This window comes from Lethenteron reissneri, chromosome 55, assembly GCF_015708825.2.
Source record: "Lethenteron reissneri isolate LAM-NWPU_2019-01 chromosome 55, ASM1570882v1, whole genome shotgun sequence".
Lineage (NCBI taxonomy): Eukaryota > Metazoa > Chordata > Hyperoartia > Petromyzontiformes > Petromyzontidae > Lethenteron > Lethenteron reissneri.
In genome coordinates, this window is record NC_083833.1 from 7,284,868 (window position 1) to 7,300,142 (window position 15,275).

General features: G+C 47.4%; 1 protein-coding gene across 1 annotated transcript; it reads left to right on the top strand.

Annotated features, from left to right (window-relative positions):
• Nucleotides 1–515: 515 nt before the first annotated feature.
• LOC133356685 (SRSF protein kinase 3-like) lies at nucleotides 516–6,144 on the top strand. The gene is made up of 5 exons (XM_061574324.1): nucleotides 516–569; nucleotides 905–1,012; nucleotides 1,216–1,285; nucleotides 3,543–3,635; nucleotides 4,513–6,144. The coding sequence occupies exons 1-5, from the start codon at nucleotides 516–518 to the stop codon at nucleotides 4,698–4,700; spliced, it is 513 nt and encodes a 170-aa protein (XP_061430308.1). The 3' UTR covers nucleotides 4,701–6,144.
• Nucleotides 6,145–15,275: the final 9,131 nt, after the last annotated feature.

Consider the following 15,275-nt stretch of genomic DNA (forward strand, 5'->3'; position numbering starts at 1 on the left):
GTCACCACCACAGCCATCACCACCACCACCACCATCACAACCATCACAACCACTCAGATCCACAAGTAACCACCACAACCATCACTATCACCACCACCACCACCACGACCATCACCACCACCAACACCACCATCACCACCACCACCACTCAGATCCACAAGTAACCACCACAGCCATCACTATCACCACCACCATCACGACCATCACCACCACCACCACCACCATCACCACCACCACCACCATCACAACCACTCAGATCCACAAGTAACCACCACAGCAATCACTATCACCACCACCATCACGACCATCACCACCACCACCATCACCACCACCACCACCACTCAGATCCACAAGTAACCACCACAGCCATCACTATCACCACCACCACCATCACCACCACCATCACCACCATCACCACCACGACCATCACCACCACCACGACCACCACCACAACCACCAGCACAACCACTCAGATCCACAAGTACCCACCACAGCCATCACCATCACCATCGATTATGTTTGTGGACAAGTGCTGGTCGAGAACACATCGATGCAGGCCACGACCAATGGTCAGCCGCCTTTGTCTCCCCAGTGCTGATGTTTCACAGCAACACCAGGTACTGTCTTCAATTAAGGCTGAGTCGACCTAGCGGCGGCCCATGACCTATGCCGGAACCACAACGCATTGACCTCTGTGCCGTGACCTCTGTGCCGTGACCCCTGTGCTGTGACCTCTGCTGTGACCTCTGTGCCGTGACCCCCGTGACCCCTGTGCCGTGACCTCTGTGCCGTTACCCCTATGACCCCTGTGCCGTGACTTCTGTGCCGTGACCTCTGTGCCGTGACCTCTGTGTCGTGACCTCTGTGCCGTGACCTCTGCCGTGACCCCTGTGACCTCTGCCAGGACAAGCACTTCTCGGACGACATCCAGACGCGGCAGTACCGCGCCCTGGAGGTGCTGCTGGGGGCCGAGTACGGAACGTCGGCCGACATCTGGAGCACCGCCTGCATGGTCCGCAGCTAATACCACTCCACTAGTACTTCTACTACCACTAGTACAACACCACTAGTACTGCTAGAACTACACCACTAGTCACGCTAGTACCGCTAGAAACACCCCACTAGTACCACACCACTAGTACCGATAGTACCACTAGTACCACCCCACTCGTCTCACATCGCGGTGTCCGTGTGTCCCTCTGTCTCACACCCCAGGCCTTCGAGTTGGCCACAGGAGGGTATCTCTTTGAGCCGCACTCGGGGGAGGGATACTCCAGAGACGAGGGTTCGTGAACAGTCGCACTCACAACCACACACTCATAACCACAGCCTCACAACCACACTGACAACCACAGTCACACACTCACAGTCATTCACAGTCACACACTCACAGTCACACTCTCACAGTCATACACTCACAACCACACTCACAGTCACACACTCACAATCACACTCACAGTCACACTCACAACCACACTCACAGTCACACTCACAACCACACTCACAGTCACACTCATAACCACAGTCTCACAACCACACTCACACACTCACAGTCACATACTCACAACCAGTCATACACTCACAACCACAGTCACAGTCACACACTCACAATCACACTCACAGTCACACTCACAACCACACTCACAGTCACACTCATAACCACAGTCTCACAACCACACTCACACACTCACAGTCACATACTCACAACCAGTCATACACTCACAACCACAGTCACAGTCACACACTCACAATCACACTCACAGTCACACTCACAACCACACTCACAGTCACACTCATAACCACAGTCTCACAACCACACTCACACACTCACAGTCACATACTCACAACCAGTCATACACTCACAACCACAGTCACAGTCACACACTCACAATCACACTCACAGTCACACTCACAACCACACTCACAGTCACACTCATAACCACAGTCTCACAACCACACTCACACACTCACAGTCACATACTCACAACCAGTTATACACTCACAACCACAGTCACAGTCACATGCTCACACTCACAACCACACTCTCACAACTACAATCACACACTCACAATCACAACCACAGTCTCACAACCACACTCACAACCACACTCACAACCACACTCACACTCTCACAACCACACTCACAACCACACTCACAACCACAGTCACACACTCACAACCACACTCACAGTCACACGCTCACAACCACAGTCTCACAGGCACACACTTACAACCACAGTCACACTCACAGTCACAACCACAGTCGCACTCACAATCACACTCACAGTCACACTCACAACCACAGTCACACTCTCACAACCACACTCACAACCACACTCACACACTCACACCACACACTCACACACTCACAACCACAGTCACACACTCACAGTCATACACTCACAACCACAGTCTCACAACCACAGTCACACACTCACAGTCATTCACAGTCACACACTCACGCACAGTCACACTCACACAGTCACACATTCACAATCACACTCACAACCACAGTCTCACAGTCACACACTCACAGTCACACACTCACAACCACACTCACAACCACACTCACAGTCACACACTCACAACCAGTTATATACTCACAACCACAGTCACACACTCACAATCACACTCAGAACCACAGTCTCACTCACAATCACACTCACAACCACAGTCACAGTCACACACACAGTCACACACACACAGCCACACACAGTCACACATAGTCACACACAGACACACACAGTCACACATAGTCACACACAGGCACACACAGACAGCCACACACACAGTCACACACAGACACACACAGTCACACATAGTCACACACAGAGACACACAGTCACACACAGACACACAGTCACACACAGTCACACACAGCCACACACACAGTCACACACAGCCACACACAGTCACACACAGTCACTCACAGACACACACAGCACACACAGTCACACACACACAGACACACACAGTCACACGCAGTCACACAGTCACACACAGTCACACAAACACACACAGACACACAGTCACACTCACAGTCACACACAACTCACACAACACACACAGTCACACACACACAGTCACTCACAGACACAGTCACACAGTCACACACACACAGTCACACACAGTCACACACAACACACACAGTCACACACATACACAGTCACTCACAGACACAGTGACACAGTCACACACACACACAGTCACACACAGTCACACACAGCACACATAGTCACACACAGTCACGCAATTGATCTGCAATTGCTCCAGGAGGGATTAGAGCATTTGAGTGTGTACACACGTGTGTGTTGAAATGTGTGTATGTGTGTGTGCGTCTCGACTCAGCCTCAAATGACTACCTTGCGCGGTGTGTAAACATCGCCACTGGGGAGACAAAGGCGGCCGGGCGTGGTGCTGGCCACCCACCCCCTCGTGTGCCGTGCCAGCCTTCACAGGTGCTCCCTAACAGCACTTGCCCCAACAGTCTGTTAAGAGGCTATACGGGGGACCTTTGTCTGTGTGTGCGTGTGCGTGCGCAGACCACATAGCGCACATCATCGAGCTGCTGGGAAACCTCCCCAAGAGCTTTGCGATGTCCGGGAGATACTCTCGGGAAATATTCAACAGCAAAGGTCGGTGCACCGCGCAGAGTGACACCCATCGATAACTCACGTGACCTCCCCCCCTACCCCCACCCTCAGCCCTTTCGCAAAACATCTTAATATGTAGAGGAGTCCAGAGCTTGGGAAATGTGTTGCCAGCGCCGGCTCACACCCCCGCCTGCACGGCTGCCACACTGCAGCTTGTTAGTGGCTCCTTGGGGATTGTGTGAGATGCAGATTTGCACGGACTGAACGATGCTACGCGAAAGCAAACGTGATTGTTTTTATTATTATCAGGGAGTGCGGGCAACTGTGGAGTTGGGGAACGAATACTGATCAACGCTTGAGAAATGTGTGACGCACGCAGTTTTGCCGTTCGCTCTCAGAGAGAGTCGAGGGGAGTGATCCAGAGGCATGGGAAAACCACACGGTCACGGTGCTGCCAATGATTGCCCAAGCTCTGTCATCCTACATTGGGGATGTTTGGCCACCTCCGTAAACGAGTGAGAAAAACCCACGCTAAGTGAGAGGGGGCAACCCTCGATCCCCCGCAACGCTGAACGGCCTTTCCTCTCGCACGTCCAATACCCGATTCTCTGCGATGGGTAAACAATGTCTTTTAAAAAGCGCCGACGCTACTACTACTACGCCTCTCGAAATAAAAAAAAAACTTTACGCTGAGCCGCTCGCGCGTTCCGAGGTTCAGCGGTAAACATGGACCCACCTTGCGGAGATCTCGGAACAGGAAAGGCTTAATTGGGCGAATACAACTTTTATACAAGCTAGGCTCTGTTGCTGTTTTTTGTTGCTGCTCTTGTGGTGGTGGTGAGCGCGCGTGTGGGGAGCGGTTGTGCAGCGTGGTCACGGCAGTTCACCGCATTTCGTGACCCCCCGTGACCCCCCGCAGGAGAGATGAGGCACATCGACGAGCTCACGCCGTGGGCGCTGCCCGACATGCTGCTGGAGAAGTACGGCTGGAGCGCGGACGAGGCGAACGCCTTCGCTTCCTTCCTGCTGCCCATGCTGGCGCCGAGGCCCTGGCGGAGAGCCACGGCCGCACAGAGCCTCGACCACGAATGGCTGCAGCAGGCCTAGCGGGGCCCAGGCTATAGCCCATGCCATCGTCATGACGATGAGCGGTGGCGGGGGCGGCCCTGTGTAGATGAGGTGAGAGGTTGAGAGGACCTGGAGACACCAAGAGAGAGATACGCAGAGAGAGAGACACACACAGAGAGCCTGGACCACTCCTGGCTGCAGCCGGCCTAGGCAAGGCCCACGCTGAGGCGATCGTGGTCAAACCTATGATGGCTGCGCAGATGGGAGTCGGGCGGGGCGATGGGACATGGAGACGTGGAGAGAGACAGATGCCGAGAGACAAAGACAAATCTTTTTGGGATGCCTGAAGATGCGGGGTCCCTGTGCACTTGTGGTGTAGAGCTAACTCTAGCCGTGGGCTCTAGGCCTGCCGGCTTCAGGCCTGGCGAGGGCCTGCCTACTGGCCCTCCAAGTAGAATGGCTACAAACGCTCGTCAAACTGTTCTAATCGGCGTGCAATTTCTAACGTGCACAATATGCCACAGACATAAATGACCGTGGCTCTGAGGCGCGGAGTCGAGTCCAGTGTCTCGTGAAAACGGGGCGAATCTAAGAGGCGGGGCCTTTAAGTGTCTGTGAAATGCCTGTGTAGATTGAGGGCTGTGAATGTGACGCAGGATGGCGTTCCAGACGGCAAGGCCTGCCACGGAGAGACGACAACTGGCAGTGACGGCCCTGATCTTTGCAATAGCGGGTAGGAGGCCGTGAGTCGCGCTCGCTGCTGCAGAGACTTCTGCCGTGTGCTGCGTTGCAGGGTGACGGTAGGGTGAGCGACGAAAGATACTGTGGACGACCGAAAGCGGTGGCAGAGACAGCAGGTGATCCTGTAGACGACCCTGTTGGCGATGGTGGGAAGCCAGTGGAGGCAGGAGATCTTGTAGCTGGCCCGTCTGGTGATGGTCGGAGGCCAGTGGAGGAGGGAGTGGAGGCAGGAGATCTTGTAGCTGGCCCTGCTGTTGATGGTCGGAAGCCAGTGGAGGAGGGAGTGGAGGCAGGAGATGTTGTAGCTGAACCTGCTGGTGATGGTGGGAGGCCAGTGGAGGAGGGAGTGGAGGCAGGAGATGTTGTAGCTGACCCTGCTGGTGATGGTGAGAAGCCAGTGGAGGAGGGAGTGGAGGCAGGAGATCTTGTAGCAGGTTATGGAGGGAGGCGAGGGAATTTCCCTGATGATGACAGGTGCAGAGGATGTTTTGCAGCCGCTGTAGTTTCTTGAGGTTACTCGATGAGAAATAAAGACAGACGGAGATTGCAACAGTCGGCCATGCCACGGGCGAGGGTGTCGGCGATGTGGGTGGTGATGAGAGAACGTAAATGACGGAGGGCCCTGAGGTCCTGGTTGCCACATCTGATGATGTGGTTGGTGTAGTAAGTGAACATGGAAGGATATGACACAGCTGAGAGTGACGTCGAGGAACGAGATGGACAGTGGAGCCAGCAACTAAGATTCCGGAAAGCGGGTGGGCGGGGGGGGGGCACAGATGTGGTGCTTGGGATTCGGAAGAGAATTCAAGGGGAGAATCTCGGTGCCCAGCACCACTCCCTCCGGAGAGCCTCTCTAAGTCGAGAGGTGGCAGTGGCTGGTGCCCGGTAGGACGCAGGAATGGCCGTCTTGACATCCGCAAAGCCTTGCGAAGAGACAAATCACAATATTTGGGGGGGTCCCACCTCGACTGATTGCCGAACCCCTCCCTGAACTGATAATGTAGCTACTACGACACTCATTATAATTAATGAAGTCACTACGTCACTGATGTCGCTACTACGACACTGATAATGTCGCTACTACGCCACTAATAATGCCGCTACTACGCCACTAATAATGTCGCTACTACGACACTGATAATGTCGCTACTACGACACTGATAATGTCGCTACTACACCACTGATAATGTCGCTACTACGACTGATAATGTCGCTACTACGACACTGATAATGTCGCTACTACACCACTGATAATGTCGCTACTACACCACTGATAATGTCGCTACTACGACACTGATAATGTCGCTACTACACCACTGATAATGTCGCTACTACGACACTGATAATGCCGCTACTACACCTCTGATAATGTCGCTACTACGACACTGATAATGTCGCTACTACGACACTGATAATGTCGCTACTACACCACTGATAATGTCGCTACTACACCACTGATAATGTCGCTACTACGACACTGATAATGTCGCTACTACGACACTGATAATGTCGCTACTACGCCACTAATAATGTCACTACTACGACACTGATAATGTCGCTACTTCACCACTGATAATGTCGCTACTACGACACTGATAATGTCGCTACTACGACACTGATAATGTCGCTACTACGACTCTGATAATGTCGCTACTACGACACTGATCATGTCGCTACTACGACACTGATAATGTCGCTACTACGACACTGATAATGTCGCTACTACGCCACTAATAATGTCACTACTACGACACTGATAATGTCGCTACTATGCCACTAATAATGTCGCTACTACGACACTGATAATGTCGCTACTACGACACTGATAATGTCGCTACTACGACACTGATAATGTCGCTACTACGACACTAATAATGTCGCTACTACGCCACTAATAATGTCGCTACTACACCACTGATAATGTAGTTACTACAGCACTGATAATGTCGCTACTACACCACCAATAATGTAGTTACTACACCACTGATAATGTCGCTACTACGCCACTAATAATGTCGCTACTACACCACTGATAATGTCGCTACTACAACACTGATAATGTAGCTACTACAACACTGATAATGTCGCTACTACACCACTGATAATGTCGCTACTACGACACTGATAATGTCGTTACTAGAACACTGATAATGTCGCTACTACACCACTGATAATGTCGCTACTACGACACTGATAATGTCGCTACTACACCACTGATAATGTCGCTACTACGACACTGATAATGCCGCTACTACACCACTGATAATGTCGCTACTACGACACTGATAATGTCGCTACTACACCACTGATAATGTCGCTACTACGACACTGATAATGCCGCTACTACACCACTGATAATGTCGCTACTATGACACTGATAATGCCGCTACTACACCACTGATAATGTCGCTACTACGACACTGATAATGTCGCTACTACACCACTGATAATGTCGCTACTACACCACTGATAATGTCGCTACTACGACACTGATAATGTCGCTACTACACCACTGATAATGTCGCTACTACGACACTGATAATGTCGCTACTACGACACTGATAATGTCGCTACTACGACACTGATAATGTCGCTACTACGACACTGATAATGTCGCTACTACACCACTGATAATGTCGCTACTACGACACTGATAATGTCGCTACTACGACACTGATAATGTCGCTACTACGACACTGATCATGTTGCTACTACGACACTGATAATGTCGCTACTACGACACTGGTAATGTCGCTACTACGCCACTAATAATGTTACTACTACGACACTGATAATGTCGCTACTATGCCACTAATAATGTCGCTACTACGACACTGATAATGTCGCTACTACGACACTGATAATGTCGCTACTACGACACTGATAATGTCGCTACTACGACACTAATAATGTCGCTACTACGCCACTAATAATGTCGCTACTACACCACTGATAATGTAGTTACTACAGCACTGATAATGTCGCTACTACACCACTAATAATGTAGTTACTACACCACTGATAATGTCGCTACTACGCCACTAATAATGTCGCTACTACACCACTGATAATTTCGCTACTACAACACTGATAATGTAGCTACTACAACACTGATAATGTTGCTACTACACCACTGATAATGTCGCTACTACGACACTGATAATGTCACTACTACACCACTAATAATGTAGTTACTACACCACTGATAATGTTGCTACTACGACACTGATAATGTCGCTACTACGCCACTAATTATGTCGCTACTACGACACTGATAATGTCGCTACTACACCACTAATAATGTCGCTACTACGACACTAATAATGTAGTTACTACAACACTGATAATGTCGCTACTACGACACTGATAATGTCACTACTACACCACTAATAATGTAGTTACTACACCACTGATAATGTTGCTACTACGACACTGATAATGTCGCTACTACGCCACTAATAATGTCGCTACTACGACACTGATAATGTCGCTACTACACCACTAATAATGTCGCTACTACGACACTAATAATGTAGTTACTACACCACCTTAACATGCGAAGGGCTCGCAAGTGACGTCACCACATCTACGCCTCTATTTCAGGAACGAAACAGGCGGATTTCCCCACAAATCTGGCTGTCCGCCTGATGAAGCTGGTTGTAATTACTGGCGAAACGTCGTGCACAGATTGTAAATGGTGTGGCTTGGCTCTCCAACACACCAGTGTGCTGTACTAGTATACTACACTATATACTACACTACTATACACTACACTATATACTACACTACTATACACTACACTATATACTACACTACTATACACTACACTATACACTACACTATACACTACTATACACTACACTACTATACACTACACTATACACTACATACTATACACTACACTACTATACACTACACTATACACTACACTACTATACACTACACTATAAACTACACTACTATACACTACATTATACAATATACTACACTATACACTACACTACTTACACAATACACTACACTACTATACACAATACACTACACTACACACTAGTGCTGTACTAGTGACGAATTGGCCACGTTCCGTTTACGTGACAACCCTTACTAGTTGGCTGTGTCGGGTGGTGGTGGGTTTCACGACACATTTATATATTTACGTGATCTAACCCCAAAATAAATAACTAACCTCTGTTATGGTTGGGAGAGCCGTCTTGCACTGCGCGTGGCTTCCGAGACGAGGTGTCACCGCAATAACGTGAAATGTTTTATTTTTTATTTATATATTGCACATCAGAGCTGCCTCCACAGCGCTCACGGATACGGCTCGTGGAGATGTATCGATCTATTAGATGATTTAGATTTAAAGCTTTCGTGACTGCAGGGATTCATCTTCTTGGTTCTTTCGGTAAAGTCACGTAGAAGGGAAATAATAAAATAATAAAAATAAACATTATAAAATAATTCTCACGACGTTTCGGCCACAACGCAAGCAGCCGTCCTCAGGTGAAGAACAGGTCTGTCGAGAAGACAGCGTCTGAAATTCAGCATCTGAAAATCAGCGTCTGAAATTCAGACGCTGTCTTTCCGACAGACCTGTTCTTCACCTGAGGACGGCTGCTTGCGTTGTGGCCGAAACGTCGTGAGAATTATTGTATTATCTTTTATTTTTTTTATTTCATTATTTCCCTTCTACGTGACTTTACCGAAAGAACCAAGAAGACTATTAGATGCTGTACATATATTGACGACGACGACGATGATGATTACACCGCACTGCTCGTCATGTTGTTAATTCGCTGTTCGGATGAAGGCTGCGTCGGTGATGGGGGAAGAGGGGTTGGGGGGGGGGGGAGTTTGTCTGACCATACTTCACCACGTTGGTACAATGATGATGGTGGTGGTGGGGAGGGCAGGTGTAGGACCTCTTCAGATGTCGCTTGGCCTGCTGACGTTAGCCGTGGCCGAGAAACCGAACTCAGAACGCTGTTCGTTGCGTGCTGTCGCTAATCGCTGCGCCACCGTTCATTCTGCCCACCGATGATAATTCTGATTCCGCGTTGTTCAGCACATCGGGCCCGGCGCGGCAATTCAAACTAACGCACGCCTCTGTGCGCCCAGGAGGGTGAATTGGGTAAGGGGCCGTCCATAAATGACGTCACGCACCTAGGGGGGGGGGGTGGGGGTCAGACATTTGTGACGAGGGGGGGGGGTTGAGAAATGTGACGTCACATCAAAATGCGCAACTTTAAATAATTATAGACAACACGTTCTACTTAATTAAATATCATTTTTAATAAATGTTTTCTCCTACAACATCAGAGTGCAGCGCCACATTAAATACGCACTACAATGACAATAGTTTAAAGCGATTTGAAGCATGTTTTATTTGGGGGGGGGGGGGCAGAGCTTTGTGACGTCATATTTGAGGGGGGGGGGTCTGACTTTTTGTGACGTCATGTGACGAAGGGGGGGGGAGGTCAAAAATCGTCCAAAATCGCGTGACGTCATTTATGGACGGCCCCTAACACGCTCATGGTCGATCCTGCAGGTCGCGTGCTGTGGGGTGGTGAAGTGTGGGGTGACTCCATCCATTATATTTTGCTACTGGCAAAGGAGGTCTCATAATGTAAATGCTCACCCCGAGCCGTCATTACTCTGATGGTGCGTTGTCTTTGTGGTTCTGCGCCTTTTGGCGTCTTCTGGTCCAACACCGTATAAGACTAGGCTCCATTTCGTGGCCAGTTCGTTCGGGTAGAACCCCCACCATGCGTTGGCATCGTTTATCCACCACAGCCCGAGTCTACAGACGCCTTACAAATGCAATTTTGACCGCAAGTGTTGTGGTTAATGCAAACATAATCCCTTGTATAAAGGTGTCAGTTTTGTTGTCAGGAAAAAGGGTAAAAACATATTACTATATCTTGCTACTGGCAAAGGAGGTCTCGTAATGTAAATGCTTACCCCGAGCTCTCAATACTCTGATGGTGCGTTGTCTTTGAGTTGTGCGCCTTTTGGCGTCATCTGGTCCAACACCGTATGAGACTAGGCTCTAAGAAAAGCTGTCTCGGGTGTGGACCAATAAATTTTAAGGACAATGCATACATTATCAGTGTGTGTTTTTTTGTTTGCATTCTGACTGCAGGTATTGTGGTCAATGTTAACATGATTCCTTGTTAAAAAAAAAGGTTTCAGTTTTGTTGCCAGAAAAAAAGGGTAAGGAAACCTAAATTTCAATGTGAAGCTTTCGTGACTGCAGGGATTCATCTTCTTGGTTCTTTCGGTAAAGTCACGTAGAATGGAAATAATAAAATAATAAAAATAAAACATAATAAAATAATTCTTACGACGTTTCGACCACAACGCAAGCAGCCGTCCTCGGGTGAATTATTATTTTATTATGTTTTATTTTTATTATTTTATTGTTTCCATTCTACGTGACTTTACCGAAAGAACCAAGAAGGTAAGAAACCTATGATTACTACTATAATTAACTCCATCCTCTTCCAGGACGCACTCGGCAGGGTGGAAGAGGAGGCCAAAGACCCCCTAGAGCAGTGGTTCTTCATCTTAAGTTGTCTTGTGGTTGTTGTTGTTTAACTTGCACCCCACTGGGATTTTTGCACACAGCGTTGGTGTACGGTTTTTTTCTGCAATATTTTGGTGTCTTTTCTTGGATTTTCTGTTTGCTCTCAGTCACGTATTCACTTTAAGATGTTTTCTTGTTAATGTTTTTGTTTTTGTTTGTTGCGGTTGCACCCGATTCAAGAGCCGAATGGCTCACAGGGCTATACCTAATCAATGAACTTGAACTTAAGTCGGGAGTGAACGCTGCACCCCCTGGCGGTGCGAGATGCCCTTTCTGGGGGGCAGCGAGACGTGGCCAGATTCTAAGTTTGGAAAGTCACATAATCGAAAACACAAATTTAGCACGGGGCACTTGAGTTACAACTACCAAAACTTGATTTGAAGCTTTCGTCACTGCAGGAAAAGTCACGTAGAAAGAACAATAAATGAAATAGAATACGACGTTTCGATTGCAACACACAACATAGACACACTCTGTGTGTGTCTATGTTGTGTGTCTATGTTGTGTGTCTCTGTGTTGCCTCTCTCTGCTTGTGTCTGTATGTGTGTCTATGTTGTGTGTCTCTCTCTCTCTGTGTCTCTGTGTCTGTCTGTGTGTCTATGTTGTGTCTCTCTCTGTGTGTCTGTGTTGTGTCTCTCTCTCTGTGTGTGTCTCTATCTGCTTGTGTGTCTGTCTCTGTGTGTCTATGTTGTGTGTCTCTCTCTGTGTGTCTGTGTGTTGTCTCTCTCTGCTTGTATGTCTGTCTGTGTGTCTCTGTTGTGTCTCTCTCTGTGTGTCTCTGTGTGTCTATGTTGTGTTGTCTCTCTCTCTGTGTGTCTCTGTGTTGTCTCTCTCTGCTTGTGTGTCTGTCTGTGTGTCTATGTTGTGTGTCTCTCTCTGTGTGTCTGTGTTGTCTCTTTCTGCTTGTGTGTCTGTCTGTGTGTCTATGCTGTGTGTCTCTCTCTGTGTGTCTCTCTCTGTGTGTCACTCTCTGTGTGTCTCTGTGTTGTCTCTCTCTGCTTGTGTGTCTGTCTCTGTGTGTCTGTCTGTGTGTCTATGTTGTGTCTCTCTCTGTGTGTCTCTGTGATGTCTGTATCTGCTTGTGTGTCTGTCTGTGTGTCTCCGTGTCTGTGTTTTGTCTCTCTCTCAAATTTAGTTCGACCTGATGACGATTGCTTGTGTTGCAATCGAAACGTCGTATTCTATTATTCAATTTATTTTATTTCTACGTGACTTTACCCAAAGAACCAAAGAGTTACAACTACTACTTCAGAGTCTTTGGGTCTTTCGGTAAAGTCGCGTCGATGGGTTAAAAAAAATCCCAAAAAACTACGAAGTTACCGAAAGACCCAAAGAATATGAATTCCTGCAGTCACGAAAGCTTTAAGAGAACAACTACTTCGTTTAATCAAACCCACCTACGTATTTGTTAACATTAAACTTTTATCTTCTTGGTTCTTTCGGTAAAGTCACGTAGAATGGAAATAATAAAATAATAAAAATAAAACATAATAAAATAATTCTTACGACGTTTCGGCCACAACGCAAGCAGCCGTCCTCAGGTGAAGAACAGGTCTGTCGAGAAGACAGAGTCTGATTGATTTACCGAAAGAACCAAGAAGATGAATCCCTGCAGTCACGAAAGCTTTAAATCGAAAATTAAACTTTTAGTTTTAAACTATTGAGAATCAAAAGGGCGTAAATGTTAATAAGGAACCACTGCTCCAGAGAAAGCTCTCTGGAGCCAAACCACCCTATTAGTCGAGGACCTTCCGCCAGCAGTGCCGCGAGCAGGCACTTGCAGGGCCGCGCCTTTACCTCCTTGATTGACCCTCGTGTCGAAGTGAGCTGCGCGATTGCCTCGTTCTCGCCGGGATCCTTCAATGTCCCGACTTTGTTTTGGTGTTCACATTGAAAACAAGCGCCGAGGGAAGTTGCCTAACGAGGGTTCGTTGGCTCAAGTTCAAGTTCATGTATTAGGTGTAGCCCTGTGAGCCATTCGGCTCTTGAATCGGGTGCAACCGCAACAAACAAAAAACAAAAACATGAACAAAAAACATCTTAAAGTGAATATGTGACTGAGTGCAAACAGAAAATCCAAGAAAAGACAGTAAAATATTGCAGAAAAAGCACCGTACACCAACGCTGTGTGCAAAAATCCCAGTGGGATGCAAGTTAAACAACAACAACAACCACAAGACAACTTAGATTAAGGCCATCAGTCTAACTCTGTACTACAACAAACAAACATGGCCAAACCGATACACTTTTCGAAATCACCAAAATAAAGCCATGAAACAATAAAAATAAAACTTAATAAAATAAAATAATTCTCACGACGTTTCGGCTACAACGCAAGCAGCCGTCTTCACCTGAAGACCTGAAGACGGCTGCTTGCGTTGTAGCCGAAACGTCGTGAGAATTATTTTATTTTATTAAGTTTTATTTTATTTTAGTATGTTTTATTTTTATTGTTTTATTACTTCCCTTCTACGTGACTTTACCGAAAGAACCAAGAAGATGAATCCCTGCAGCCACGAAAGCTTTAAATCACCAAAATAAAGCCATGAGAGCAATGAAACAGTGGTCATAGGAACCGTATTGTTTGTGCAACAAGCTCGACTGTACGTACTGTATGTGGAACTTCTTTCGTACCGTACGTAGCCAACCGTGCCCATCGGAGGTGGCTGGGGAAAGGACAACAAACTAAATTTCGATATAAAGCTTTCGTGACTGCAGGGATTCATCTTCTTGGTTCTTTCGGTAAAGTCACGTAGAAGGAAAAACGTCGTGAGAATAATTTTATTATGTTTTATTTTTGTTATTTTATTATTTTCTTTCTACGTGACTTTACCGAAAGAACCACGAAGATAACAAACTAAACACGAAAACTTATTACTCGATAAGTTACTCGATACTTTCCGGAATGCTGCGAGGCCGCCTTAGAAGTAGAGACCCTCGGCGTAAGGCACTACCACTAGAGTACACATTTCGCCTATCCGCAATATTCCTGTAAATGACTTTAGTGGTGGTGATACTGCAGCGTTGGCAGTGTTGCACAAGCACAAATAATAACAACAACAACAACAAATGATCATTGGTTCTTGTTTGCATAGACCACAATATCTGCAGTCGTAATGCAAACAAAAAACATAACTCTGATAATGTATTCACTGTAAAAACATGACTCCTTGTAAAAAAAAAGGTGCCAGTTTTGTTTCCAGATAAAAGGGTAAAAAACCTATTATCATATTTTTCTACTGGCAAATGAGGTTCCAATGGAACAACAACAAATCTCAACGCGTTTG